Source organism: Pan paniscus, chromosome 21, assembly GCF_029289425.2.
Source record: "Pan paniscus chromosome 21, NHGRI_mPanPan1-v2.0_pri, whole genome shotgun sequence".
NCBI classification, from domain to species: Eukaryota; Metazoa; Chordata; class Mammalia; order Primates; family Hominidae; genus Pan; species Pan paniscus.
Genome location: NC_073270.2, coordinates 6,461,344 through 6,488,898, shown reverse-complemented (window position 1 = coordinate 6,488,898; position 27,555 = coordinate 6,461,344). Strand labels below are relative to the sequence as shown.

Sequence of the window (27,555 nt, the reverse complement as noted above, 5' to 3'; positions counted from 1 at the left end):
TCTCAGGATGAAAAACAATTACATTAAGTACAAAATTGGTTATAGGCATACGTTAAATTTTTTAGTTTAACTTTCTGAATAGATTTTATGAATAATTTAAAAATGTTTAGACTGTATGCTTTTAAAAATATTATTCCCATTTTACAGATGAACGTGAACTTGTTTTGATAGAGCATTCCATTAGTACATTTTTTGACTGCACATTCAATATGTATGTTTATACATTATGTATATATTAATCTATTGTGAATATATTTATGTATGAAGTGTCCATTAAAAAGAATAAGATAAAGTAATTGGAAGAAAAAAATCTACCATTTTCTTTTCCCGCCTGCTGTACTTTGGAGAGCACTGATTTAGAGTGTGAGCATTTAGCTTTGCAGTTAATGTTTCTTTTTCATGCACAACTAATTTTTCTTCTTCTAGGGGATAAATGTACATACTGAAGACTTGCTCAGAAACCCATCCTATATTCAAGAGGCAAAAGCTAAGGGACTAGTCATATTCTGCTGGGGTGATGATACCAATGATCCTGAAAACAGAAGGAAATTGAAGGAACTTGGAGTTAATGGTCTAATTTATGATAGGTATTTGTTTTTCATGAAAAATTTTCATGGAATTTAGAAGTATAGATTTCATCTTACGAAATTATAAATAAAATTAAACTTAGTTAAGTTAAAATTCTGCAGTTCAGCCTGAGGTTATCTTGACATTTGCCTGTGGGTGTTTTCAAAGTTTGAAGGATAGCAGAATCACTTGGGAAGCTTGTTAAGGATTCAAATGACTGGGCCCTAACTCAGATATATATACTAAATCACCCTGAGGGTGAGGGTGACTGCCAGCCCTTAGACCTCTTCTCTGTCTATACCGACTTTTTCATTCCTCTTGTCCAATTCTGTGGCTTTTCGTAACTTTCTGTGTTCTCACACTTACGTATGTCCAACTCAGACCCTTCCCTAGACCTCTGTAGACTTTTATTTCCAGGTACTGACACCTGTTCCTCTTACAGTCTTCCTGATTTCAGTATAAGTGACAATTCAGACCATATTCTTAGTCTTCCATGACTGTTCTTTATCTCATACCCCAAATCCAGTCAGATAGAAAATCTTTTTGTTCTGTCTTCAAAATATATCCTGAATCAGACTACTCACCAAGTTAACTGTTGTCACTCAAGTAAAGCAGCTCATCTTTGGTGTGGATTGTTGAGGTAGTCTGCCCCCTGGTGACTGCCTCTACCCTTAACGGTCAGGCTGTTTATTCTTAGTACAGTAGTGAGAGGGAAGCTTTTAAGACCTATCTCTGATCATGTTGCTACTTAAAACTCTCCCACAGTTTTCTGTGTCACCTAAAGGAAAAGCTGAAGCCTGAGGGCCGTATATGAGCCAATCTGCCACCCCACCACCTTCCAACCCTCTTTCCCTCTCTGACCTTCCACAAAATTCCCCCATCTGCTGTTTCCCATTCTTTGGAGAAAGACTTCCGTAACAATTTAAATGTCACCTCAGTGAGGACTTTCTTGAATAACTGATTTCAAATAACAACTTCTATTCACAGTGCACTTCCTGACTTGTCTCCATATCATTTATCATCATCTGACACACCACATATTCTGTGTTATATTTTACTTGTTTTTCTCCCTAGCCCCTTTCCTCCATCCTCCTTGGCACTAATGCACACATGCAAATGAGAATATAGGCTCCATGAGGAGGGCAAGGCTGTTTGCCTGATTTGTTCATTGCTATTGAGGTTAGAACAATGTGGGGCATCCAGTAGGGATTCAAATAATTTATTGAACAAATCTTTTTTTTTCCATCAGCTTCTTTGGCAGCCACTAATCTGAGAGTCAAAAAGGTTTCTTTAGTATAAAGACATTTGGGGTTAGAAGGGATGTCATTTACTCTGCTGAGGGATTAGTAGACTTGCGCATACAGGTGTACCTCAGCGATAGTGAAGGCTGGGATCCAGACCACCACAGCAAAGCAAGTCCTAAATCTTTTGGTTCCGAGTGCATATAAATGTTATGTTTAGGCCGGGCGCAGTGGCTCACGCCTGTAATCCCAGCACCTTGGGAGGCTGAGGCGGGCAGATCATGAGATCAGGAGTTTGAGACCAGCCTGACCAACATGGTGAAACCCTGTCTCTACTAAAAATACAAAAATTAGCCGGGTGTGGTGGTGCGTGCCTGTAATCCTAGCTGCTCGGGGCTGAGACAGGAGAATCACTTGAACCCAGGAGGCAGAGGTTGCAGTGAGCCGAGATCGTGCCACTGCACTCCAGTCTGGGTGACAGAGTGAGACTCTGTCTAAAAAAAAAGTTATGTTTATACTACATTGTAGTTTACCAAGTGTACAGTAGCGTTGTGTCTGAGAAAACACAGTATATATCTTAATTTTAAAATACGTTATTACTAGGAAATGTTAACAATCTACCTTCAGCAAATCATAATCATTTTGCTGCTGGAGGGTCTTGCTTTGATGTTGATGGCTGCTGACTGATTAGGGTGGTGGTTGCTGAAGGTTGAGGTGGCTGTGGCAATTTCTTAAAATAAGACACAAATGAAGTCTGCTGTACCCGTGGACTCTTCCTTTTACACAATATTTCTCTGTCCCACATGATGGTGTTTAAGAGCATTTTTCACCCACAGTAAAACATCTTTTTTATTTGTTTTTGCTTTTTGAGACAGAGTCTCACTCTTAATACCCTGGCTGGAGTGCAGTGGCATGATCTTGGCTCACTGCAACCTCCATCTCCTGGGTTCAAGCGATTCTTCTGCCTCCTGGGTTGCTGGGATTACAGGCGCACGCCTGCCACCATGCCTGGCTAATTTTTGTATTTTTACTAGAGAAGAGGTTTTGCCATGTTGGCCAGGTTCTTGAACTCCCGACCCCAAGTGATCCACCCGCCTTGGCCTCCCAAAGTGCTGTGGGATTACAGGTGTGAGCCACCGCGCCCTGCCAAAACATCTTTATTTTTATTTTATTATTATTTTTTTGAGATTGAGTCTCGCTCTGTCGCCCAGGCTGCAGTGCAATGGCACAATCTCGGCTCACTGCAACCTCCGCCTCCCAGGTTCAAGTGATTCTCCTGCCTCAGCCTCCCGAGTAGCTGGGACTGCAGGCATGCACAACCACATCCAGCTAATTTTTGTATTTTTGGTAGAGACAGGGTTTCACCATATTGGCCTAGGCTGTTCTCGAATTGCTGACCTCAGGTGATCTGCCTGCCTTTACCTCCCAAAGTGCTGGGATTACAGGTGGCCACCACTCCCTGCCCCACAGTAGTACATCTTTAAATTGGAGTCCATCTTCTCAAACCCTGCTGCTGCTTTATTCACTAAGTTTATGTAATATTCTGAATCTCTTGTTGTCATTTAAACAATGTTCAGAGCATCTTTGTTGGGTGGATTTGTCTCAAAAAACAATTTTCTTTCCTCATCCATAAGAAGCAACTCCTCGTCTGTTAAAGTTTTATCATGAGATTGCAGCAATTCAGTCACATCTTTAGGTTCCACTTCTATTTCTAGGTCTCTTTCTATTTCCACCACATCTGCAGTGACTTCTTCCACCGAAGGTTTGAACCCCTCTGGCATCTATGAGGATTGATATCAGCTTCTTCCAAATGCCTGTTAATGTTGATATTTTGCTCTTGTCCCATGAATCAGAAATGTTCTTAATGGTATCTGGAATGATAAAAAGTTTTCAGTTTACCTTGCCAAGATCCTTCAGAGGAATCACTGTCTGTGGCAGCTACAGTCTTTGAAATGTATTTCTAAGGTAATAAGACTTGAAAGTCAAAGTGACTCCTTGATCCATGGGCTGCAGAATGGATTTTGTGTTAACAGGTATGAAAGCAGCAATCTCTGTTAGAGTTCCTGGGTGACCAGGTGCATTGTCAATGATCAGTAATATTTTTTCTTCCTGAGCTGTACGTCTCAACTATGGGCTTAAAATATTCAGTAAACCATGCTGTGTACAGATGTGTTGTCATCCAGACTTTGTTGCATTTCTGGAGCACAGACAAAGTAGATTTAGCGTAATTCTGAAGGGCCCTACAATTTTCAGAGTGTTAAATGAGTATTGGCTTCCACTTAAACTCATCATCAGTTGTATTAGCCCCTAACAAGAGAAGCAGCCTGTTTTTTGAAGCTTTGAAGCCAGGCATTGACATCTCTCAAGCTATGAAAGGTCTAGATGGGCATCTTCCAATAGAAGGCTGTTTTGTCTACATTGAAAATCTGTTGTTCGGCCAGGCGTGATGGCTCACGCCTGTAATCCCAGCACTCTGGGAGGCCGAGGTGGGCGGATCACAAGGTCAGGAGATGGAGACCATCCTGGCTAACACGGTGAAACCCCGTCTCTACTAAAAATACAAAATAATAATAATAATAATAATAATAATAATAATAATAATAATAATTAGCCAGGCGTGGTGGCGGGCGCCTGTAGTCCCAGCTACTCAGGAGGCTGAGGCAGGAGAATGGCCTGAACCCAGGAGGCGGAGCTTGCAGTGAGCAGAGATCACACCACTGCACTGCAGCCTGGGTGACAGAGCGAGACTCTGTCTTAAAAAAAAAAAGAAAAGAAAATCTGTTGTTCAATGTGGCCACTTTAAGTGATCTTAGCAAGACCTTCTGGATACCTTACTGCGGCTTCTCCAGCAGCACTTGATACTTAACTTTGCACTTTTACGTTATGGAGACAGCTTCTTTTTCCTTAAACTTCATGAACCAACCTCTGTTGGGTTCCAACTTTTCTTCTGCAGCTTCTTTACCTCTCTCAGCCTTGATAGAACTGAAGAGAGTTAAGCCCTTTGAATTAGGTTTTGGCTTAAGGAAATGTTTTGGCTGGTTTGATCTTCTATCCAGGCCATTAAAACTTTCTCCTTATCAGCAATAAGGCTGCTTTGCTTTCTTTTCATTGTTGTGTTCACTGTAGTAGCACTTTCAATTTCCTTCAAGGACTTTGCATTCATAACTTGGTTAACAGTTTGGTTCAAGAGGCCCAGCTTTCAGCCTATCTTAGTTTTTAACATGCCTTCCTCACTAATCTTAATCATTTCTAGTTTTTTATTTAAATTGAGAGATTTAAGACTCTTCTTTCACCTGAGCACTTAGGGGCCATTGTAAGGTTAATTGGCCTGATTTCAGTATGGATGTGTCTCTGAGAATAGGGAGGCCAGAGGAGAGGCAGAAAGATAGGGAGGGGAGAGGCTGGTCAGTGGAGCAGTCAGAACACACTGATTTATGGGTATGATTCGTGGCACCTCAAAACAATTACAATAGTGACATCAAAGATCACTAATCACAGATCACCATATCAGATAGAATCATAATGAACTTTGAAATATTGTGGGAATTATCAAAATGTGACGCAGATATGAAGTGAGCACATGCTGTTGGGAAAATGGCACCAACAGACTTGCTGGGTGCAGGGTGGTCACAAAGCTTCAATTTGTAAGAAACACAGTATCTGAAAAGCGCAGGTGGGGCATGGTGGTTCATGCCTGTAATCCCAGCACTTTGGGAGAAGACCCCATCTCATATAAAATAAAATTAAATTATAAGAAATTTAAAAAAAGAAGACGAAGTGCAGTAAAACGAAGATTGCCTGTGCTTGAGAAGTGTTACACAAAGAGTAAGTGATAAAATCTCACTAGGCCTGCTTTAAACAATACATTCCTTAGATTTGGTTCATATTACTATTCTTCCCATAAAGTTATATTACTTTCTGAATAAAGCTTGTTTTCCTTCCAGTATTTTGTCTCAATTAGTTTGGTTTTAAAATTGTAGTCCAAGTAAATCCTACCTACCTGCCTTTTAAACTATTTGGTTAATTTTGCATGAAATAGCATGAATGACGCATAGCGCTCTTCAGCATTTCCAACTAATTTAATTAAAATTTTAAATAATTTGGAACAAGTACTGGCTTTAGCAAATTTTTGAATGTATATGGTTATATGTGTATTTTTGTTACAAGGAATGATTACAAATATTTTCTGACAAGGAAGTATATTATGAGATTATATCATTTATGGTTTTGTAGAGTATACAAATTTCAGGCAGATTCTTCATCTCAAGGGCTTTACTTGGTTGAAATCAAATGTTGACATTTAATGGAGAATAGGAAGATACATGATATAACAGGTGCTCAAGAAAGTTCTCCCTGGCTTGGGAGCTTTAAAGAGGAAGAATTGAGTTGGAATTTGGGGAGTGGTTATGTTTACTTTGACAAGATTTGTGTTCTAGGCAGAGGCAAGAGTGTAAATCAGGGCATGACTGTTGAGGGTTTCAGGGAGGTGGCCAGGCACTGGATTCCTAATAGGGTCTGAGGAGGGGAAAGGTGGGTTGTGTTGAGTTGGTTTTTACCCTCAAAAAAAATTTTTTAATTTTATTCAAAAAAGCATGTGTATATAGTTTTAAAATTCAAATAGTTTGATAAGTCTTAAAATACCAATAATTTCTTGTACCTATTTCTTCCATTGTCTCTGGCCAAGACCGTGTCCCCTCAAATCTTTATTTGGCTCTTCTGGCAGTTACCTCTATTTCTAAATAATCTGCTTATGCTATTTTTTCCATTATCAAATTTAGATATCACATAGAAGGTTTTGAATGATTAGTGACTTGGAGCCTTTGAGGCATTTTGGATTGGAGAGAGGTGTGGTGAGAGTGTGTGAGTGTGTTTTCAATTATCAAACACTCAACTGCTACATATCATTTTCTGGTATTTTGTTTGGAAAATTTGCACTTAGGATGATGAGTAAGAGGCCGTTCTTTTTATTTTTTTGAGACAGAGTCTTTGTCACCCAGGCTGGAGTGCAGTGGCACTGTCTCGGCTCACTGCAACCTGGGTTCAAGTGATTCTCCTGCCTTAGCCTCCAGCTCCTGGGTTCAAGTGATTCTCCTGCCCCAGCTGTAGTTTTGTATAGTTTCAAGCTTTAAATATACTTCATAAAACTTGTAATTATGTTCTTAAAATTAACATATTGTTGCATGTAGCTATACCTTACTCCTTTTCATGGTCTTATTAATATTCCATTGTTGTCTTTACCACAACTTAGACTGCTATTTAGGAACATTTAGGTTGCTGCCAAGTAATTGCTATTTTATAGTGTTGCTGTGAACATTATTGATAGTACAATGACTTTCAAACCTTTTTGCACCCAGCTTATTTTATGCGGCAACCCAGTACACAGATAAGGTATATTTACAAGTATGCACCTGAAACAATTCCAAGCGTCCTTTAGATACTTCCTGTTCATGCGTGTCCTTCTTTGTGTGTGTGCGCGCTTCAATTCTAGTCTTCACTTTCCGAACTGTTTGTGTGACCCGCTAGGTCTCTAGCTCAGCACATCTGCCTGTGGGTCAGGCATCGGAGGTATAGCAGGAGTGGGCTGTCCTGTATTTCCTGGTTCTACACTCACTGTAGCCTGTTACCAGTTCTCAGGAGTAGGCCAAAGCATTGTAATCCTTCAGGTAATGTGGAAACTTAATCAGCACACGGTTAGACCATATTTAAGTAATATGCCAGTTCAGGCTCATGAGGGCACTCTGTTCTTAGGTTAACATAGCTGCTAGAGTGACAGTGTCTCTCTCGGAGTAATAGCCCTCAACACGTCTGCCTCTCCACCGGGCTGCTCCAGTACTGATTGGTTGATTGTGCACAGCTGTCATCCTGTGCCCTGCCATTCTCTGTGTTAGATCTCCTGTTTCCTGTAGCTCATATCTTTTCCTCTCTTGGTTCAATGAGTTTTATGGGACATGTCTTTCAGCATCTTCTTAAGAAAGGTGGACACAGGAGGTAAATGTTTTTGAGGTTTTATATGTCCAGAAATATCATGGCTGTGTATAGAACTCTATGTTAGAAATACTTTAGAATTTTAGAAACATTCTCCATCGTCTTTACCATTCCAGTGTTGTTGCTGAGTGTGAAGCCACCTTGATTATGTTCTCACACATGTAATCTGTGTTTCCTGTTTGGAAGCATTGAGGGTCTTCCTTTTATTACCAGAGTTTGGGAATTCTATAGAGATGTGTTTTCTTGTGGGTCTGGCTTTGCCCACTTTGCTGGACACTTGGTAACCCTTTTAGTCTGTCAATACATGTTCTTAAACACAGGAAAATTTTTTCAAAAATAGTTCTTTTGATTTTTGACCCTTTCAATTTTCTGGATTTTTTTTTTTTCTTTATAGAAGTCTTTTTGTTTGAATCAAATAGCTCTTGGACCAGATTTTTCATTTTTTTCCCTCCTATTTTGTCTTTTTTTTTGCTTCATTTGAAAGGTTTTCTCAATCTTACTTTCTACTCATTCTGTTGAGCTTTTATGTTTTTTGTTTGTTTGCTTTGTTTGTTTTTTTGAGATAGTCTCACTCTATCATCCAGGCTGGGGTTCAGTGCTGCAATCTGGGCTCACTGCAACCTCTGTCTCCTGGGTTCAAGCAAATTCTCATGCCTCAGTCTCCCAAGTATCTGGGCCTACAGGCGCACGCCACCATGCCTGGCTAATTTTTTGTATTTTAGTAGAGACAGGGTTTCGCCATGTTGCCCAGGCTGGTCTTGAACTCCTGAGCTCAGGCAATTTGCCTTTCTTGTCCTCCCAAAGTGCTGGGATTACTGGTGTGAGCCACCCTGCCTGGCCTCTGTTGAGTTTTTCATGTCTGCTATTGTGTCTTTAATTTCCAAGAACTATCTTTTTTTCTCTGAATGTACTTTTTTCCATATATTTAGCATCCTATTCTCATTTAATGAACATGCTATTTCCCTGAAGTCATTAAGGATTTTTTTTTTTTTTTTTTTTTTGAGACAGGTTCTCTCTCACTCTGCTGCCCAGGTTGGAGTGCAGTGGCACAATCTCAGCTCACTGCTCCCTTGACCTCCTGAGTTCCAGTCCTCCCACCTCAGTGAATGAGACTTCTCTTACATCTTAGCAACATTTGGATGGAAATTAAATTTAAATCCAGTCCACTCTAGTAGTTTTTGAAGAGGCTTTGATTCAGCTCCAAAATCTCGATTGCTTGACTTGGTCTCTTATGAGAATACTCAGAAGAATACTCAGAAGGTGTCTTCTTAAACAACAAACCTATTTTTAGTGGTGGAGCTGTTTTTAGTAGCTGTGTCTGCATGGGACTGATAACCAATCACGATGTTTGGAGGAAGTCCTAACCTTTCCTTGTATACCCTCTCTATATGTGTAACAGCTTCTCTGTTTTCACATTCAGTAGTCCATACTGCTATCTTATCACCTTTAGCTCTAACATTAAGAACAGCTGCACATATATCATCACTGAGTCATCAAAAGATTCTCCAGTAAGACACAGTAGAGTCTCTAGCCAAAAGTGATTGAGGTCCCTTCATCTCTGCTGTTTGTTCAATGTAAATTAGCCATCATCCTCCCCGTTTGTTTTTCTTATCTTCCCACATGGGCTCAACACCATCCTTAAAAAGTGAGTAGTCACAGCTAGACATTAAATTACTAGACAACTGGATGTGGTTGTACAGAGCCCAAAAGTCAACAGGATCAAACTTAGAGATCAGCGGCAGGTTTGCTTGTCAAGTTTTGCTTTTATCTTTTTTAAAAAAAACCAGAGTGCCCATCTGTTCTGTAGAGGATGTTTAATATAGTGTTCTGGGTTAGCAACCTCCTGATTAGATTCTGTTTTCTCCTCTTCATAGGGGGATTAGGAGTAGGGGTGGTTTCTGGTTTGACAGTCCGCCGTCTTACATCGATCTGCTCCTGCTTTTAACTCTGCTCTTGTTTCCTACCACTGGCCTGTGAGCCAGCCTTTTCAGTTCTCTCACTGACAAACTTTCAGTTCTTATTTATCCATCTGTTTTCCAGCTTTCAAAATGTTGTAGCTTTGTCTCTTGGGTTTTTCTCATACTTACAGATTTTATTAAAAAGAATCTTTGTTTTATTTTTAATGGAATATAGGGAGAGAACGAAGTTAGATGCTTCTGTTCTGTCTTGATACCTTGACCCAGAGGTCATTTTTCATTCTCTTAGATATGTCTTTAATAATTAATAGAAACTCTTTATTTTAATACAGTCAGATATTTATTAGAGTCACCATATTTTTTATCATGTTGAAAAAATTCTTTCCTACTGTGATGTCATAAAGATTCTCTGATACTGCCTTACATAGTTGCCTGGCTGTCACATTCAGGCACAGGAGGCCATCTTTTCTCTGCTGATGGGTAGTGCCAGTGTCAGGTCACCAGAGGCTCTTTCAGAGTTCTCCACTCTGGATGTGTCTGACGTTACTGAGCAGCTTTAGAGTAGTTCCCACGCTGGTAAGCAGTCTTCTTATCTTGATCTTTAGTGACTTTGAAGTCAGAGCAGTCAGTTTTTTATAGATTTCCATTTGTTAAAAAAAGGCAAGTTGGAGGGCAAATACTTTAAGCTAGATCACAAGTAAACTAGACATTTCATTTTCTGATTCAGCTGCTTTATGTTGAGCTCCATTGCATCGGGGGTACAAAAGGGCCATGCTGCTATTCTGGATTATTGGAAAGACTGGGAAGAAGAGAAATTTTAAAAAAGAGAATGGATACTTTCATCTTTAAAACAAAACAAAAACTCTGATGTGGATGTTCCAGGCATTCTGTAAATGAATTCTTATGAAAAGGTTGAGTCAGGCAGGTCTTAGGTAAACCATAAAATTACAGTATTTTATGTATTTTGTATTTGTTTCATCATAGGATATATGATTGGATGCCCGAACAACCAAATATATTCCAAGTGGAGCAATTGGAACGCCTGAAGCAGGAATTGCCAGAGCTTAAGAGCTGTTTGTGTCCCACTGTTAGCCGCTTTGTTCCCTCATCTTTGTGTGGGGAGTCTGATATCCATGTGGATGCCAACGGCATTGATAACGTGGAGAATGCTTAGTTTTTATCGCACAGAGGTCATTTTGGGGGCATGCACCGCTGTTCTGGGTATTCATTTTTCATCACTGAGCATTGTTGATCTATGCCTTTTGGGCTTCTCAGTTCAATGAAGCAATAATGAAGTATTTAACTCTTTCACTACAGTTCTTGCAAGTATGCTATTTAAATTACTTGGCCAGGTATAATTGCCAGTCAGTCTCTTTATAGTGAGAAAATTTATTGGTTAGTAATATAAATATTTTAAACTAAATATATAAATCTATAATGTTAAACGTATGTTCATTAAAAGCATAGCACTTTGAAATTAACTATATAAATAGCTCATATTTACACTTAGAGCTTTTCATTTGATCAGGTCTGAAATCTTTAGCACTTAAGGAAAATGACTATGCATAATTATACCTGACCATGAAAAAAATAAGTACCTCAAATGCATGCATTTGCACTGGTGATTCCAACTGCACAAATCTTTGTGCCATCTTGTATATAGGTATTTTTTACATGGGTTGACATGCACACAACACCATTTTCATTCAGTATGAACCTTGAGGCTGCTGCCATTTTTCCACTTAACCAAACCGGCCTTGAAGGTGAACCTCGAAACTTGTTTCATAAATCTTTCAAAAGTTGTTTTACATCAATGTTAAAATTTCAAAATGCTGCAGGGTAATTTAATGTATAAAATATTAGTAAGAAAAAGTATGTATTGCATACTTAGTAGAATAGATCACAACATACAAATTCAATTCAGTGCATGCTTTGTGTTAAGCATGAGATTGTACATGTTTACTGTTAGGTCCTTGCATCTGTGGTGCTAGGTGAGTATGAGAAGATGTCAAGGACTGGACGTATTTTGTTGCCTAAAAAAAAAAAAAAGGCTGTTTGTAGGCGTTTTAAATATGCTTATTTTGTGTGTCTCTCACAACCTATTACACACTGTTGCTTTGTGGGTTTTTTATGTGCGTGTGTTATACAGTAGTTAAATTTCCATGCAGAAAAATAAATGTCCTGAATTCTCATATTAGTATTCTTTATTGTATATCATGCATGTAATTTATTTAGAAATGTAGGTCTTACTAAATGTATATGCATGTATTTCAGATTATACTAGGATTTCTTGGATTAGAAGCAGATTGTGTTAACTGTAACTTAAAGAATGAATGTTAAATAAAATGATACAGATTTATTTTCTTCATTACAAAATGAAATTTCAAGAAGGTGTTACTTTTGTAGAATGGTTTTATAATATGACAAGAAATTTTAATATAGTGTCTACCCTAAAGGGATGGCTTATTTGCATCTACCTTTTACTGCATGTTTTTCAGAAGGCAGTTTATTCATATATTGACATATTTTGGTAGTAGCTGAGAACCTAAGACTTGAAATTATACATTGTGTAGTATTTTTTAAGCTAAGCAATGCAATTTTGGTCAGATCTTATTTGTGTGAAGATAGGCTCTGAAATCCTATGGTATTGCATTTGTAACGTTGATATTAATGCAAAATAGTTTAGGAAATGGAGTCTTCTGCAAGGGTTCTGTATACTTTTCCCACATTGTATGAGATTTTCCAACATTTTGGTGTGAATTGGGCACTTTTGGAAAACTCCTGAAAAAGAATTAGTTTCCTTCATCTGCAGACCTTTGTCCAATACGGTTACCATTTCTTTATAGTAACTCGATTAGCCATATATGTTTGTTTCTAGTCCTGCTCCTTTGCTCCTCTTCTATGCCTTCCCAATGCTGGCTCCATTTTGAAGACTCAAGGACAGAGGGGAAGCAGATCATAAAGAGAAAAAGGAGACAGAAGAAAGGATGAAGGAAGGAGGTCATGGGGAGTGTGGCTTCTGAGCAGTTTAGTTGCTGGGGAGAGCAGACAGTCACTGCCTACAATACAGACAGAACCTTCCTGCTCACTTTCTGTCCTATCTCTTCCTGACCTTATGAACCAGTGTCAGTAGATGATTAAAACATGACAAGCAATGGCTCCTTATTTTCACAGGACTAAGTCCGGGCCTTCGTATCACTAGCTGTTGCCTTTTACGCCCTGCTTCAGCCACCCTGTCCCTGTCATTGGCCCTGGACTTCCTCTCTGTGCCCGTGTGTCCTCTGCCTGGGAGCCCTCTCCTCCCATAGTCACTTTCTCTCTGCCAAACTCATTTCTTCTTGTGCCCAAGACCTCTCTCCTGAGCCCTTGTGGAAACTTCAGGAAGGATGAATCCGTCTTTGTGCTCCACGGCTCGTACCTTGATCAGGCTGTGCATCACAGTAATTCCGTTCTAGGTAGGCAGAGTTGATCTTTGTCTCATCTGCCAGGCTGCAGGCTCTTCAAGGGCAGGGACCTTGTCATAGTCATTTTTATTTTCACAGTGCTTGGAACATGGTGGAAAATGAATGTTGGAATTACTGGAGTAATATAATTTGTATCAAATGTCCTTTTGAATTAAGAGATTTAGTTATGTTTACTAAGAATGTAAGCTTTGAATTGGTTTGCATTTTAACAATTAGGATGGTTTATTGATGTGAATTTTGAAATGTAGAGGTATAATGTTAAATTATTTTATACTTTATGGAAATCAAGTGAAATGTTTGAAAAAATGCCGCCATTATCCTCTGGTATTTTCTACTCTCTGGAATTATGTACTGTAAATGATCGGATGTAAATGTGAGGCACACCACTCACCCCTGTGTGGAAAGTGTGGTGGTACTTCCTGCCACCCACCCACCTCTCTGCCGTTGCTCCTTGTGACACTTGTCTGTCGTCTCCCCTCCAAACTCCAAGCTTACAGCTACCTCAGTACTGCTTTGCTTGTCTGAAACACCTCCTTTGCCTTCCTTCAGTGTCCCGCTCAGGTGCAGCCTCCTCCCTAAAGCTCATCTCAGCTTTTGATCTGAATGATGATGGAAACATGCAGACAGCCTCTCAGTCTTACTATTTAATGTTGTAGCTGGGAAAAAACCCAGAGAGGTTAACTGATATACTGGGTTGGGACTAGGATGTGGGTTTCGTGACTCTGAATCCCATGTTCTCAAACTACGCTGCCTTCCGAAGTCTGGCATTTGTTAGCTCATGCTTCCTTGTAGTCCAGCTTCTTATGTGCCTGTTATATTCTCCAGTAAGATTGTAAGCCCCTTAAGGGCAGGGACGTCTTTGCATCTCTAGCACTGCTATAGTGTTCTATCCTTAGTTATGAACTAGATAAATAAATGGTGGTGGCAACAATCCTAGTTTCCTAACTCAGATTGTTTCACGATAAACACAGTTTTGTATGGCATGCTTGGCCATAATGTCTGGAGTATGTGTGTGCTCACATGTGCGTGTGTGTGTTTGCATGTGTTTGTATGTTTACCCATGGAGTTCTCTGTCCTGGTTGCTTGGAGTCATGTATTTGATGGATTATGCTAAAACCAATTTTTTGCTCCATGCAGACTGAGGAGAAATACAGGGATAGTTATTCCATTTAAGTGGAAGAAGAAGGTACAGTTTTTCCCCCAGGCCTGGTTGCCTCTTCCTGGGACAGCACACCTAAATCCCGCAGTTGGTGGACTGGTAGTGAAAAGGGCGCTGCCTTGGATAGGAATTGTGTGGCCTGGGGCAGGTCGCCTCATTAGTCCTGGTGGACACTCACTGCCCTTTCTGCCTAGGCTCGCTCTCTATGCCTCTGACTAAATTCTGCCTCTCACATTATTACTGGCTTGGTACTCTAGGTTGATAATGGAGTCCTATTAATTGAGATTTGGATATAGTTGATTTATTCCTTTGCATTTTAGTTTTGGATCATGTATTTTTGGGTAGAAAGCAAAGTATTTGTATTGGAAATACTGCATGATTTTGGCATTCATGATTGGAAACTCATTCCAATATGACCTCTTAGTGAGCTTGTACAATTTGAGAAGTAGGTCTGAGGTTTTTAAAATGCAAGAGACCATATGATGAAGACTACCATGCAAATGTATGTGGAGATGAGGAGGGGAGATGATAGGCTGGAACAGTTGGAGACTTCATACAGTTCTCAAGCTCTTACAGATAGAGGTGCAGGTCAAGGGAGTTGTGAAACCAGTTTGGGTCGCAGTCTGCATAAAGTCAGAGGCCAGGGTCATACTCGTGGTGTGTTCAGGAGGAATGAAGGAGCCATTTTGACAGTGGAGAATATATTGTGAATGCCAGAGAGAAGCTTAGCATGATATAGGAGATAAAAGTTAATGATTTTTAAGAAGGGAAATGACATGAAAGTCAAGTGTTTAAAAGTAATGAGGAAAGTAATATTAGTATAGGAATAATAAGAGGAATACTATAATTTATCTAGTCCTCTACTAAATTTACTTAAACATGAAAATAGAAATGTGGGTCGGATGGGTGAACTTCTGAAGCTTGCTTGCAAAGCCAAACTACTTAATTTAACAGGAAGAAAGCTATAAAAGCTCAGCAAAAGTTCGGTGGCATCCCACAGTTTTAAATGTATCTCTCTGCAGACCAGACCTCTCAAATAAGTTCTAGATTCATACATCCAACTGTGTCCCCATCTCCACTTTAAGGTCTAATAAGCATCTCACACTTAACATACCTCAACAGAGCTCTTCCTTCCTCCTTCCTTCTACCAAACCTGCTCCCATTCCACCTCCTCCCAAGTTCTGTCTCAGTGTGTGGTACCTGGGAGTCATCCATGCGATTAGTATAGCTTTATGTTATGTGTGTTAGGGTAGTTGCTCAATATTTTTAAATAACTTTTAAAATAACTTTTAAGTATTTTAAATATTTTTAAATAACTTGATACTTTATCAAATGCCAGAAGAGTTCGCCTGAGAGTCTGATCAGTGTTGGACTAATTTGCTATATTAAGAATATAGCAGGGGCCGGGCGCAGTGGCTCATGCCTGTAATCCCAGCACTTTGGGAGGCTGATCACCTGAGGTCAGGAGTTCGAGACCAGCCTGGCCAACATGGTCAAACCCCATCTCTACTAAAAATATAAAATTAGCCAGGCATGGTGGCGGGAGCCTGTAATCCCAGCTACTCGAGAGGCTGAGGCAGGAGAATCACTTGATCCTGGAAGGTGGAGGTTGCAGTGAGCCGAGATCACGTCACTGCACTCCAGCCTGGGTGAAAAAACTAAAATTTGTTTGGAGAGGCAAAGGAACTAGAATAGCTAAAAACAATTTTGAGCAAGAAGCAAGTGGGAGGAATCACTCTACCTGATTTTAAAACTTACGTAACTACAGGAATCAAAACTGGTACTGGCGGAAGGATAGATACATAGATCAGTGGCCTAGAATAGAAAAATCCACACAAGCACAGCCAAATGCTTTTTGACAAACATGCAAAGGCAATTCAATGAAGGATTGAAAGAAGGATGGTCTTTTTAAGAAATGATGCCGGAGCGGCCAGGCGTGGTGGCTCATGCCTGTAATCCCAGCACTTTGGGAGGCCGAGGCTGGTGGATCACTTGAGGTCAGGGGTTCGAGACCAGCCTGGCCAACATGGCAAAATCCCATCTCTACTAAAAATACAAAAATTAATGGTGGCATGCGTCTGTAATCCCAGCTACTTAGGAGGCTAAGGCATGAGAATCGCTTGAACCTGGAAGGCGGAGGTTGCAGTGAGCCAAGATTGTGCCATTGCACTCCAGCCTGGGCAACAGAGTGAGACCCTGTCTCAAAAAAAAAGAAAAAAATGCTGGAGCAATGGGACATCCAATGCCACGAGAGTGAACGTTGGCCTAAATTTTACACCTACTCAAGAAGTAACTCAGAATCATAGATTAAAATATAAAACCCCAAATCTTTTAGCAGATAACAGGCTGGGTGTGGTGGTTCACACTTGTAATCCCAGACCTTTGAGATGACGACTAGTCTGAGCAACACAGCGAGATCTCATTGCTACAAAAATTTAGAATATTAGCCCAGCATGGTAGCATGCACCTGTGGTCCCATCTACTCCAGAGGCTGAGGCAGAAGGATTGCTTGAACCCAGGTGGTTAAGGCTGCAGTGAGCCATGATTGTGCCACTGCATTCCAGCCTGGGTAACAGAGCAAGACCCTGTCTCCAAAAAAAAAAGATAACGTAGGAGAAAATCTTCAGGACCTAGGGCTTGGTAAAGATCTCTCAGACATGACACCAAAAGTACCATTCATAAAATTTAAAAATCAATAAATTGGACTTTGTAAAAATGTAAAACTGTTGCTCCATGAAAGACCTGTTAAAAGGACAAAAAGGGCCAGGCATAGTAGCTCAACGCCTGTAATCCCAGCACTTTGGGAGGCTGAGGTGGGCAGATTGCTTGAGTCCAGGAGTTCAAGACCAGCCTGCACAACGGGGTGAAACCTCATCTCTACAAAAAATACAAAACTTGGCTAGGTGTGATGGCACATGCCTGTAGTCCCGTCTACTCAGGAGGCTGAGGTGGGAGGATCACTTCAGCCCTGGAGGTCGAGGCTACAATGAGCCGAGATTGTGCCCATGCACTCCAGTCTGGGCAACAGAGCAACACCGTCTCAAAAAAAAAGAATAAAAAGACAAGTTTACAAAGTGAGAGATAAATTTGCAAAACAAATCTCTGACAACGAACTCTGAAAATTCAACATTAATAGCCAGGTGCAGTGATGCCTGTAGTTCCAACTACTGCTGAGTGGGAGGATCACTTGAGCCCAGGAGTTCAAGGCTGTAGTGAGCTGTGATTGTGCCACTGCACTTCAGCCTGGGTGACAGAGCAAGACCTTTCATAAAACAACAACCAAGAAAAAAAAAATGAAAATTCAGTTTAAAAATGAGCAAAAGATACGAGGATATGTCATATTAAAGATGATATAAGAATATCAAACACATGATAAGACATTCAACATCATTAAGCCATTAAGGAAATGCAAATTAAAATCATGATGAAGGCCAGGCCTGGTGGCTCACACCCGTAATCTCAGCACTTTGGGAAGCCAAGGTGGATGGATGACTTGAGGTCAGGAGTTTGAGACCAGTCTGGTCAACATCTCTACTAAAATACAAAATTAGCCAGGCGTGGTGGCACATGCCTGTAATCCCAGCTACTTGGGAAGCTGAGACAGAACCTCTTGAACCTGGGAGGCAGATGTTGTAGTGAGCCAAGATCGTGCCACTGCACTCCAGCCTGAGCAATACAGTGAGACTCCATCTCAGGAAAAAACAAAAAAAAAAAAAACAAAAAAACATACCCAATGGGTAAATGGTCTCCAAGTTCCTAGAAACCAACTTTATAAGTGATCTTTAGAAGCACAGTTTCTTGTGTCCACTAGTGTCTCTAGTTGAGATAGAAGTGAGAGTCTGTCTCCACTGACTTTCAGCAAGGTTGTTCCATGAGAAAAGGGGCAAGGTTTGGGGAATGAGTGTGATGAAGATATCCCAGGCTTGGTGTTAGAAGGAAGTGGCCATGTGGATAGCAGACGCAGAGGTGCCTAGGCTCCCAGCATGTTTCTGTAATTGCCTGATGGGCTTGTCCTCCCCATTGCACAGACAAAGTCAACTCACTGAGACCATGGCATTACAGTGAAGAGTTTAATTGATGCAAGACCTACCACCACACGGGAGATGGAGTTATTACTCAAACTGATCCCTGTGAAGGCTTTGAGTTTAGGGGTTTTCAAGTATAGTTTGGTGGGCAGGGGACTAGGGAATGCTACTAATTGGTTGGGGATGCTATCACAGGGGCATGGAAAATGGTTTGCCTCTGAGTGGGGGTCCCAGAGGACTGCTTAGTCATGAGTCATGAGTCTGGGTGGAGTTAGCCAATTGTCAGAAGTGCAGAAGTCTGAAAAGACACCTCAAAAGACCAATCTTAGGTTCTACAATAGTGATGTTATCTACAAGAGAGATTGGGGAAGTTGCAAATCTTGTGACCTCCGGAACAATGGCTGTTTATCCTTTACGCCTCCATCTTAGCAGAATTCAGGCCCTTCTCATTCTCCTAACCTTGCGGCCTTTCATTAGTTTTACAAAGGTGATTTAGTTTTGGGAAGGGCTATGGTAGTCTAAGGTTAAACTATAAACTAAATGTCTCCCAAAGTTAGTCTGGCTTATGCCCAGAAATGACCAAGAACAGCTTGGAGGTTAGAGGAAGAATGAAGTCAGCTATGTTAGATTTCTCTGTCTAATTTTGCAAAGGCAGTTTCATGTGGAGGACTCTGCCAGAGATACGGAATTTGTGCACCATGCCTCAGCCTCTCTTCTTTTAGGAAATATCCCAGAGATGCACATGGCACATAAATTCCCAGCTGGTCCCTTCTGGGAATTTGTAGGTGCGTCTTGGAAGATTCCCCAATGTCCATGTGTTGGACAGTCCTCCCACCTCAGCCCCGCAAGTAGCTGGGACTACGGCGCATGCCACCATGCCTAGCTGGGACTACAGGTGCGTGCCACCCACCTTCCCCTCTGAAAGCATTTCATGGTTGTCACCAAAGTGTGTGGAGTCTGGACCAACAACTCCACTAGCACATTGGTAGAGTCTTAGTGAGATGACTTTGGCTCAAAGAGGAGTCCCCAAAATGTTTATACCTCTTGTAACTAATCATTTTTAAGTTTGGGAAACATTAGGAAATAAGGAAGCCAATGACTATTGATGGCAAAAATGCAGAAGCTATGACTCCTTTGCTGTGACTCTGGCAGTGAATCCTGTACTGGACTAGCTCAAGTATGGGCAGGGAAGTGCTATAGCTTGTATTGTTTAGTTCCCAGTTTCTCTATGGGGCACTATTTGGGGTACAGGAATTGCTCATGATTTTACATAACGCAGAGATACCTACTAGACAGAATTTCACCAAGTCACGGCTAGGCACTGGAGGCTCAGTGGTGAGCACGTGGTTACCCCCTCATGAAGCTCAACAGCCGCAACATGCAATGCATTGGAATCCTGCCTCCACCTGTGTGAATCTCTGTTTGAGCATCAGTCTCTCAATCTCTCTCTCTCTCTCAGACAGGATCTCACTCAGTCACCCAGGCTGGACTGCAGTGGCATGATCACGGTTCACTGCAGCCTTGGTGTCGGGGGCTCAAGCCATCCTCCTGCCTCAGCCTCCTAAGTAGCTGCAACTGCAGGTGCATGCCACCATGCCCAGCTGATTTTAGAAAAATTTTTGTAGCGATGGAGTTTTGCCATGTTACTCAGTCTGGTCTGGAACTCCTGGGCTCAAGCGATCCTCCTGCCTCAGCCTCCCAAAGTGCTGGGATTACAGGCGTGAATCACCATGCGTGGCCAATAAAACCAAGTTTTTTTTTTTTTCAAATGGATTCTTGCTCTTGCTCTTGTTCCCCAGGTTGGAGTGCAATGGCGCGATCTCGGCTCACTGCAACCTCCACCTCTGGGGTTCAAGCAGTTCTCCTGCCTCAGCCTCCCGAGTAGCTGGGATCATAGACGCATGCCACCACGCCCGGCTAATTTTTGTATTTTTTGGTAGAGACAGGGTTTCATCATGTTGGCCAGGCTGATCTTGAACTCCTGACCTTGTGATCCACCTGCCTCAGCCTCCCAAAGTGCTGGGATTACAGGTGTGAGCCACTGTGCCCGGCCTAATAAAACCAACTTCTAATGACCACAGCTCTTTGCCAGCAACGGTGACCCAAATAAGTCCAACGAACAGGGAGGCTGTGGAATGGCACATGAGTCACTCTGGACCAGCAGGAAAATAGATTTTCACAGGTCTAGAGCAGGGCATGAATGAGGTGAGCACTGGACCGCTTATCATGTCGAAAGCAAGGAAGGTATCAAACACTAATAGGATGAAGTCAAAGGAACCCAGAACCGACTCACCTATGATGGGACAAGTTTTAGCACCAAAACAGATGTTTACAATAGACTGAAACATATCATAATGACAAAATTACAAAATGAAACAACAGCAAGACCCCCCGCATTTGTCACCACTAGAATTTTCCAGGGAATAGGTCAGTTCTTTGACAATTGAGAAATAAAGGGACAGAATCGAGCATTTATCCTACCTTTCTATATTAGCTCCCTTGCTTCTTTCCTCCCTCTCTCTCCCTTCCTTCCCTTTTTTCCTTCCTTCCTTCCCCCTTCCCTTCCCTTCTTTCATCTTTCTTCTCTTTCTTTCCTTTCTTTCCTTTCTTCAGGGGCTCATTCTGTTGACCAACCTGGAGTGCAGTGGTGCAATCATGGCTCACTGCAGCCTTGACTTCACAGGCTCAGGTGATCCTCCCACCGCAGCCTCCTGACTAACTGGGATTACAGGCATGCACCACCAGGCCTGGCTACCTTTTGTATTTTTTTGTAGAGATGGGGTTTTGACATATTGCCCAGGCTGATCTCGAACTCCTGGACTCAAAGCGATCCACCCACCTTGACCTCCCAAAGTACTGGGATTACAGGCATGAGCCACTGTGCCCCGCATCAGCTGTATTTCAAAAACACCAAGTCGGTGATAAGGAAAAGTTTTCCTTTATAGAAGAATTCTATAATAGAAGCAAAAGGAATGATAGAATTTAAAAAAAATCATCTTGCAGGCATGAATGAAACAATAAATGTAAATAATGATCATCAGGAGATGCTAGAACCACGATGTGAAAGGTTTACAGGGAACTTTATGATAAAGAGATCAGGCTCACGACACCTGAACCTGCTGAGCATTTGGCCCTAGCATCACCAAACATAGTAATGAGCCATCCAGATGGGTAGCCATAGCAAAAGCACAATATCTCTTATCAATTCTTCTTCCCTAGAAAGCTGAATCCGAACAAGGCTTTAGATCTGACTTTCCAGTGTACAGGGAATACAGGGGACAGAGTACTATAGGATGCAGATGACACCATAGGGAGCAAAAAGCCAAACTCAGAACACGGAATATTCTAGAAGGTAATTGATTCATCCTCTCCAAAAAACCAATGGCATTGAAACAAAAAGAGATGTAAGATTGCTATGGAATAAAAGAGACTTAAGAGATATGATAACCAAATGCAACGTACGGACCTTTCTAATCCTGATTCAAACAAGCCAATTGTAAAAAGATACCCTGAGATAATCAGATAAATAAATATGCATCCTGGCTAACACGGTGAAACCCCATCTCTACTCAAAGTACAAAAAATTAGCCAGGCATGGTGGTATGCACCTGTAGTTCCAGCTACTTGGGAGGCTGAGGCAGGAGAATTGCTTGAACCCAGGAGGCAGAGGTTGCAGTTAGCTAAGATCGCACCATGGCACTCCAGCCTCGGCGACAGAGCGAGACTCCGTCTCAAAAAAGAAAAAAAATACATATATATGGACAGATAGTAGGTGATATTAAAGGGATTGTTGTTAGCTTTATTGGGTGTTAGCTTTATTGGGTATTTGATGGCATGTGTTTTTAAAATATTCTTATCAGTTAGAGAAGCATGCTAAAGTATTTACAAGAGAAATGATATAGTATCTTGGATTTTAAAAAGTATTTGTCTTTTATTTGTTTCCATCCCATTTAATAGAAGTTCAGGTATCTTGGATTTGCTTTAAAACAATCCGGTACAAAAAAGAGAGGATAGATAAAAGGATTCTGGCAACTTGTTGGTAATTGTTATAATTGTAGCTGAGTGATGAGTATCTATTCTGCCTACCTTTGCATGTGTTTAAAATTTTCCCTAACAAAAAGTTAAAAGAGAAAGCAAAAAAAAAAAAAAAAAAAAAGTAGGGGAGCGCCAGGGCACTGGTTCTGAATCTGCTCCTAACCAGTTTTGAGCTTGAGCAAGTTAGTTCAATTCTCTGGGTTTCAATTTCCTTATCAGTAAAATCAGTAATTCAGTGGTGACCATCTAACACCTAACTTCTGTGGTTCTTTATTCTCTTTGACTTGGGAACCATTTTTATTTAATTAAATTAAATTTTTTTTAACATCAAAAAAAAATAATAATAGGGACAGGGTCTCCCTATGTTGCCCAGGCTTGCCTTGAAGTGCTGCCCTCAAGCGATCTTCCCGTCTAGGCCTCCCAATGTGCTGAGCGTGAGACACCATGCTGGCCGGGAGTCATTTTTAAATCCTTCTCTGTGACATCCAGGAGGGAAGGCAACCGTGGTATGGGTTGTATCAGGAGGTGTGGGCTTCCTGAGGGAAGTGGAAAGCAGAACCAGTCCAGGGTTAAACAGTGGTAATGAAGAGTTTATTTGTGTTTTCTTAGCTAACCAAGGAGCTACAAAGGGGAAGAAGGATTCATTTGACGCACTTTCCCCCCACTACCTTTTTATTTTTTCAGTGTATGTTGTTGGGTAATTTCTGTACAGGGTTCTCTATGCTGTGGGTCTAGATGAGAGAATTGCTTACTCACCCGTTGGCCTAACGCAGAGGGAATAGCTTTTCCCAGCTGCGGGGGTGTAACTGTTTCAGCTCAAGAGACTCTTACCCAACATTCTGTTCATCGTAAACAAAATTCTAGGTATGTAGGGAAATGTCTGCAATGAGGCAAGAGCAACTTGTGAGCAGAGGGTAGAGAGCTTTTGATGAGCAGCTGCTATAGGATTTCTGCATTATGAAATGTAGAAACCCCAGTCTGGCTTCTGAATTCTTAACTCTGTCAGCTGGTATTTGTCTAGGGCATACACATTGACTGTAATATTAGGTTGAGCCAAATGTCTATAGAAATATACATCTGCAAAAAAATGCACCCTTAAGAATGAATTAGCTGTTAGTTATGCCTTTGTTATTTAGCAAGCGACAGGGAGATGACTGTGGATTGATCTATAATTCTTTTAATTTCAGAAGTCAAGTTGCATAGCTTTAAATACCATCTATGTGGTATAGACCCTCAGATTTATACCTGCAGCCTCATCTCTCCTGTGAACTGCAGACCCCTATTAGACAACTGCCTACTCAGAATCTAGCAGGTGGTCTAGCAGGTCTCTCAAACTTAACATATCCCAGTATGAACTCATGTACAACCCCTCCTTCTCAAACATTCTACTTGCTGTCTTCCGCATAACAGGTGCTCCATCCTTCCAGTTTCTCAGGTCAAATCTTTAGTCACCTTTGCTTCTTTTTTTTTTTTTTTTTGGAGACAGAGTCTCGCTCTGTCACCTAGTCTGGAGTGCAGTGGCACGATCTTGGCTCACTGCAACCTCCGCCTCCTGGATTCAAGCAATTCTCCTGCCTCAGCCTCCCGAGTAGCTGGGATTACAGGCGAGTGCCACCACGCCTGGCTAATTTGTGTATATTTAGTAAAGACAGGGTTTCGTCATGTTGGCCAGGCTGGCCTCGAACTCCTGACCTCAAGTGATCTGCATGCCTCGACCTCCCAAAGTGCTGGGATTACAGGCATGAGCCACTGCGCCCGGCCCACCCTTGATTCTTTTACTTTAATTCCCAACCTCCGATTCATTAGCAAATCCTGTAGGGTGCTTCCTTCAAAATATTTCTTTTCTCCAGCATGAATTGGAATCTCTGGCCAGAACTGGACCTCCTCCCTGCTTCTGGTCACAACTTGGTCACCACTGAGAAAATCAGGACTTAACTTCTTTATGACTCTGATCTCTGCTTATTCCAGGCACCACGAAAATCCCAGGACTCCCTGGAGATCCCTCAGCCCTGAGACACTTGTCCCATACAATTGTGCTTCTGCCTCTCTGAGCCCTTCTTCCAGCTCTCACCATCCCCTGCAGCTTTTCCTCTGTGCTGCTTGGTGAATTATCAGCTAAATGTCCTCATCCACCTCTCCTCTCTACACATTCCCTTCATCTTCTTTCTCTAGGCTAGCACTGCCCAATAGAAACATAATGCAACCCTAGATGTAGTCTAACTTTTCTTTTTGTTTGTTTGTTTTGTGGCAGTGACACGATCACAGCTCACTGTAGCCCCAACTTCCCAGGCTCAGGTGATTCTCCCACTTCAGCCTCCTGAGTAGCTGGGACTACAGGTACTTGCCACCATGCCCAGCTAATTTTGTATTTTTTTGTAGAAATAAGGTCTCACCATGTTGCCCACGGTACTCTCGAATTCCTGAGCTCAAACAATCCACTCACCTTGGCCTCCCAAAGTGCTGGGATTACAGGTGTGAACCACCTCACCCAGCTAAATTTTCTAGTAGCCCTGTTAAAATAAGTAAAAAGAACCAGGTGAAATTAATTTCAACTATATATTTTACGTAGCCCAATAAATCCAACACAAAAAAACATATTTTATATAACCCAAAAGACTGCAACATGCAAAAAATATAGAAATGTTAAAAGATATTTTACATCTTTTTTCTTCCATACTGTCTTTAATATCTGGTGTGTATTTTATGTGTAGAGCACATGATAGTTTGACTTTTTTTTAATTTTTAAATTTTTATTTTATTTTGTTTAGGTGTATAAACTATTAACAAACAAGGCCTACAAACTTATTTCTTCTTAGATACACCCATGGTATGGCCACAGCGGCCAGTGGTCTTGCTGTGCTGGCCTGGGACATGAAGGCCCCAGAAGTGGCATAGCCCTCTCTGGGCTCAAATCTTCTTCAGTTGCTCCACATTCTCACAGAGGTTGTTATCCAGACCATTGGCCAGGTCCTGGCTATATTTTCCGTCCTTTATATCTTTCTGTCTGTTTGAGAACCAGTCTGGGATCTTGGGCTGGCATGGATTCTGCATAGTGGTGATCACACATCCACCTTATCCTCAGTGAGTTCTCCTGGCCTCTCAGTGAGGTCAATGTCAGCTTTCCTCAACACCACAGGAGCGTATCTTCAACACACGCCCTTGATGGCAATGATGGCAAAAGCTATTTTCCGATGCCCATCAATGTTGGTGTTGAGTACTCACAAAATATGCTGGGACTTCTCAGGGATCACTAGAGACATGGTGGCAGCACAAGTGGTGGTGTGTAGGTCTCTGGTGGAAGGAAGACAGAAGGGAAATGACCCCTTCTTTTTTTTTTTTTTTTAGAGACAGAGTCTGCTCTGTCACCAAGGCAAGAGTGCAGTAGCATGGTCATAGCTCACTGTAGCCTCGATCTACTGGGCTCAAGGGATCCTTCTGCCTCGGCCTCCTGAGTAGCTGGGACTACAGAAGCATGCCACCATGCCCAACTAATTATTTATTTATTTATTATTATTAGTTTTATTTTATTTATTTATTTATTTTTGAGATGGGGTCTCACTATGTAGCCCAGTCTGGAGTGCAGTGGCGCCATCCTGGCTCACCACAACCTCCGCCTCCCGGGTAGCTGGGATTATAGGCACGTGCCACTGTGTCTGGCTAATTTTTGTATTTTTAGTAGAGATGGGGTTTCACCATGTTGGCCAGGCTGGTCTTGAACTCTGATCCGCCTGACTTGGCCTCCCAAAGTGCTGACATTACAAGTGTGAGCCACCGCACCGGGCCTAATTTTTTTTTTTTAAGATATGGGATCTTGCTATGTTGTCCAGGCTGGTCTTGAACTCCTGGCCTCAAGTGATCCTCCTGCCTTGGCTTCCCAAAGTGTTGGGATTACAGGCGTGAGCCACCGCACCTGGCCAGTTTGGCTTTTCAATGGTTAAAGTGAAATGAAGTCCTACCAAACCAATAAAGCTGTGATTAACAGAAAAATATTTTCTACTGCCTCAGTTTTTAGTTAATTTGAATTAAATTCAATTAAAAATTCAGTCCCTGATCACAGGAGCCGCATTTCAAGTGCTTGGTTGCCACATGTGGTTGATGGCTGCCACAATGGACTTTGCAGCTCTGTGTGAAACCACACTTCCCCTACGGCTCTCTCAAAATGGGAATGTTTTCTTCCCTGTGCTTTTTGAATATCTGTGGGCTTGAGGGTGGGGTGGGTGGGGTGAGTGTCTTTTCTGCCAGTCATTGCTGCTTTCCTGGAACATTCTTCCTCCTTCCCATAACAAACTGTTTCTCCCACACCCTGTGGTTACCTTCATCTACCAAAGCCTGGGTACAAACATTCTTCCTTGGAGATTTCACTTTCTGAATCAATCATCGCCACTTTCTCTAACACTTTCCTGTCTTTGGTGATATCAGTAGCTTTGTAAATAATATTTCCAAAATACTGGCCTCTCAGTTTCCTGCCAGTGATCCTGTCATCTCCCCAGCCTTTCATTCCCATGGTCATATCCCAGAGCTGTCCTATCAAGTAGCGACACCCTTTCCATAACGGAAATGACATGCATCCCATTCCCCTCCACTGTTCACTCCCCCTGGCACCCTCCCTGTGCTGAGGCCACCAGTGCATCCATCCCAGCTTCTCTGCCCATGATCCACCTAATCTCATGCTCTCACTGACTGCCCTGCCAGCTGTAATGAGACTGTCAGCTGCTGGAATCTCTTCCTTGTGTGTGCTCAAGGCCCTTGCCCTGTCTTGCTCCATCACATCCCTCTTATTATTTTCATCTCACCTCCAAGTCTGAATCTGCACCCACACAGCTGAACCTGGCTGGGGAAAGCAAGCAGCACCTAAGGTCCCTCATGGTCATGGCCACTAACTGGCCTCAGTTGACCCCAAATCTATGACAGTTCCCTTCAACCTCCCATTCTCCTAGATGCTATTTTACTATCTGTAAAAGGACACAAAAGACCTCCACTTTTGCTAAATTCATTTTCCCCCTAAATATATCACTTAGGAAAGTTAATGATACCCTGTTTTCTTGATTTGTAAAAGGCAGATATTGTTGAATATAACTTTACACAACTTAGGTAAATCACATATCAAAAGTCTGCTTGTCAAAAATTAGAGATGCTGGCTGGGCACGGTGGCTCACACCTGTA

At 41.7% G+C, this 27,555-nt stretch overlaps 1 protein-coding gene and 2 pseudogenes across 6 annotated transcripts in view; 1 reads left to right on the top strand and 2 right to left on the bottom strand.

Annotated features, from left to right (window-relative positions):
* GPCPD1 (glycerophosphocholine phosphodiesterase 1) overlaps positions 1 to 14,104 on the top strand; it is a 66,716-nt gene extending 52,612 nt beyond the window's left edge. For all 6 annotated transcript variants that reach the window (XM_034947610.3, XM_034947611.3, XM_034947613.3 and 3 more), the window contains 2 exons: positions 427 to 587; positions 10,694 to 14,104. In XM_034947610.3, the coding sequence (XP_034803501.2) occupies positions 427 to 587; positions 10,694 to 10,883 (351 nt within the window). In that variant the 3' untranslated portion in view covers positions 10,884 to 14,104. The remainder of the gene's footprint in view (positions 1 to 426; positions 588 to 10,693) is intronic.
* On the bottom strand, positions 8,226 to 10,356 carry LOC103786579 (eukaryotic translation initiation factor 4E-like; annotated as a pseudogene).
* Positions 14,105 to 16,528: 2,424 nt separating the features above from the next.
* LOC129394864 (small ribosomal subunit protein uS13-like) lies at positions 16,529 to 26,633 on the bottom strand (annotated as a pseudogene).
* Between the last annotated feature and the right edge of the window lie 922 nt (positions 26,634 to 27,555).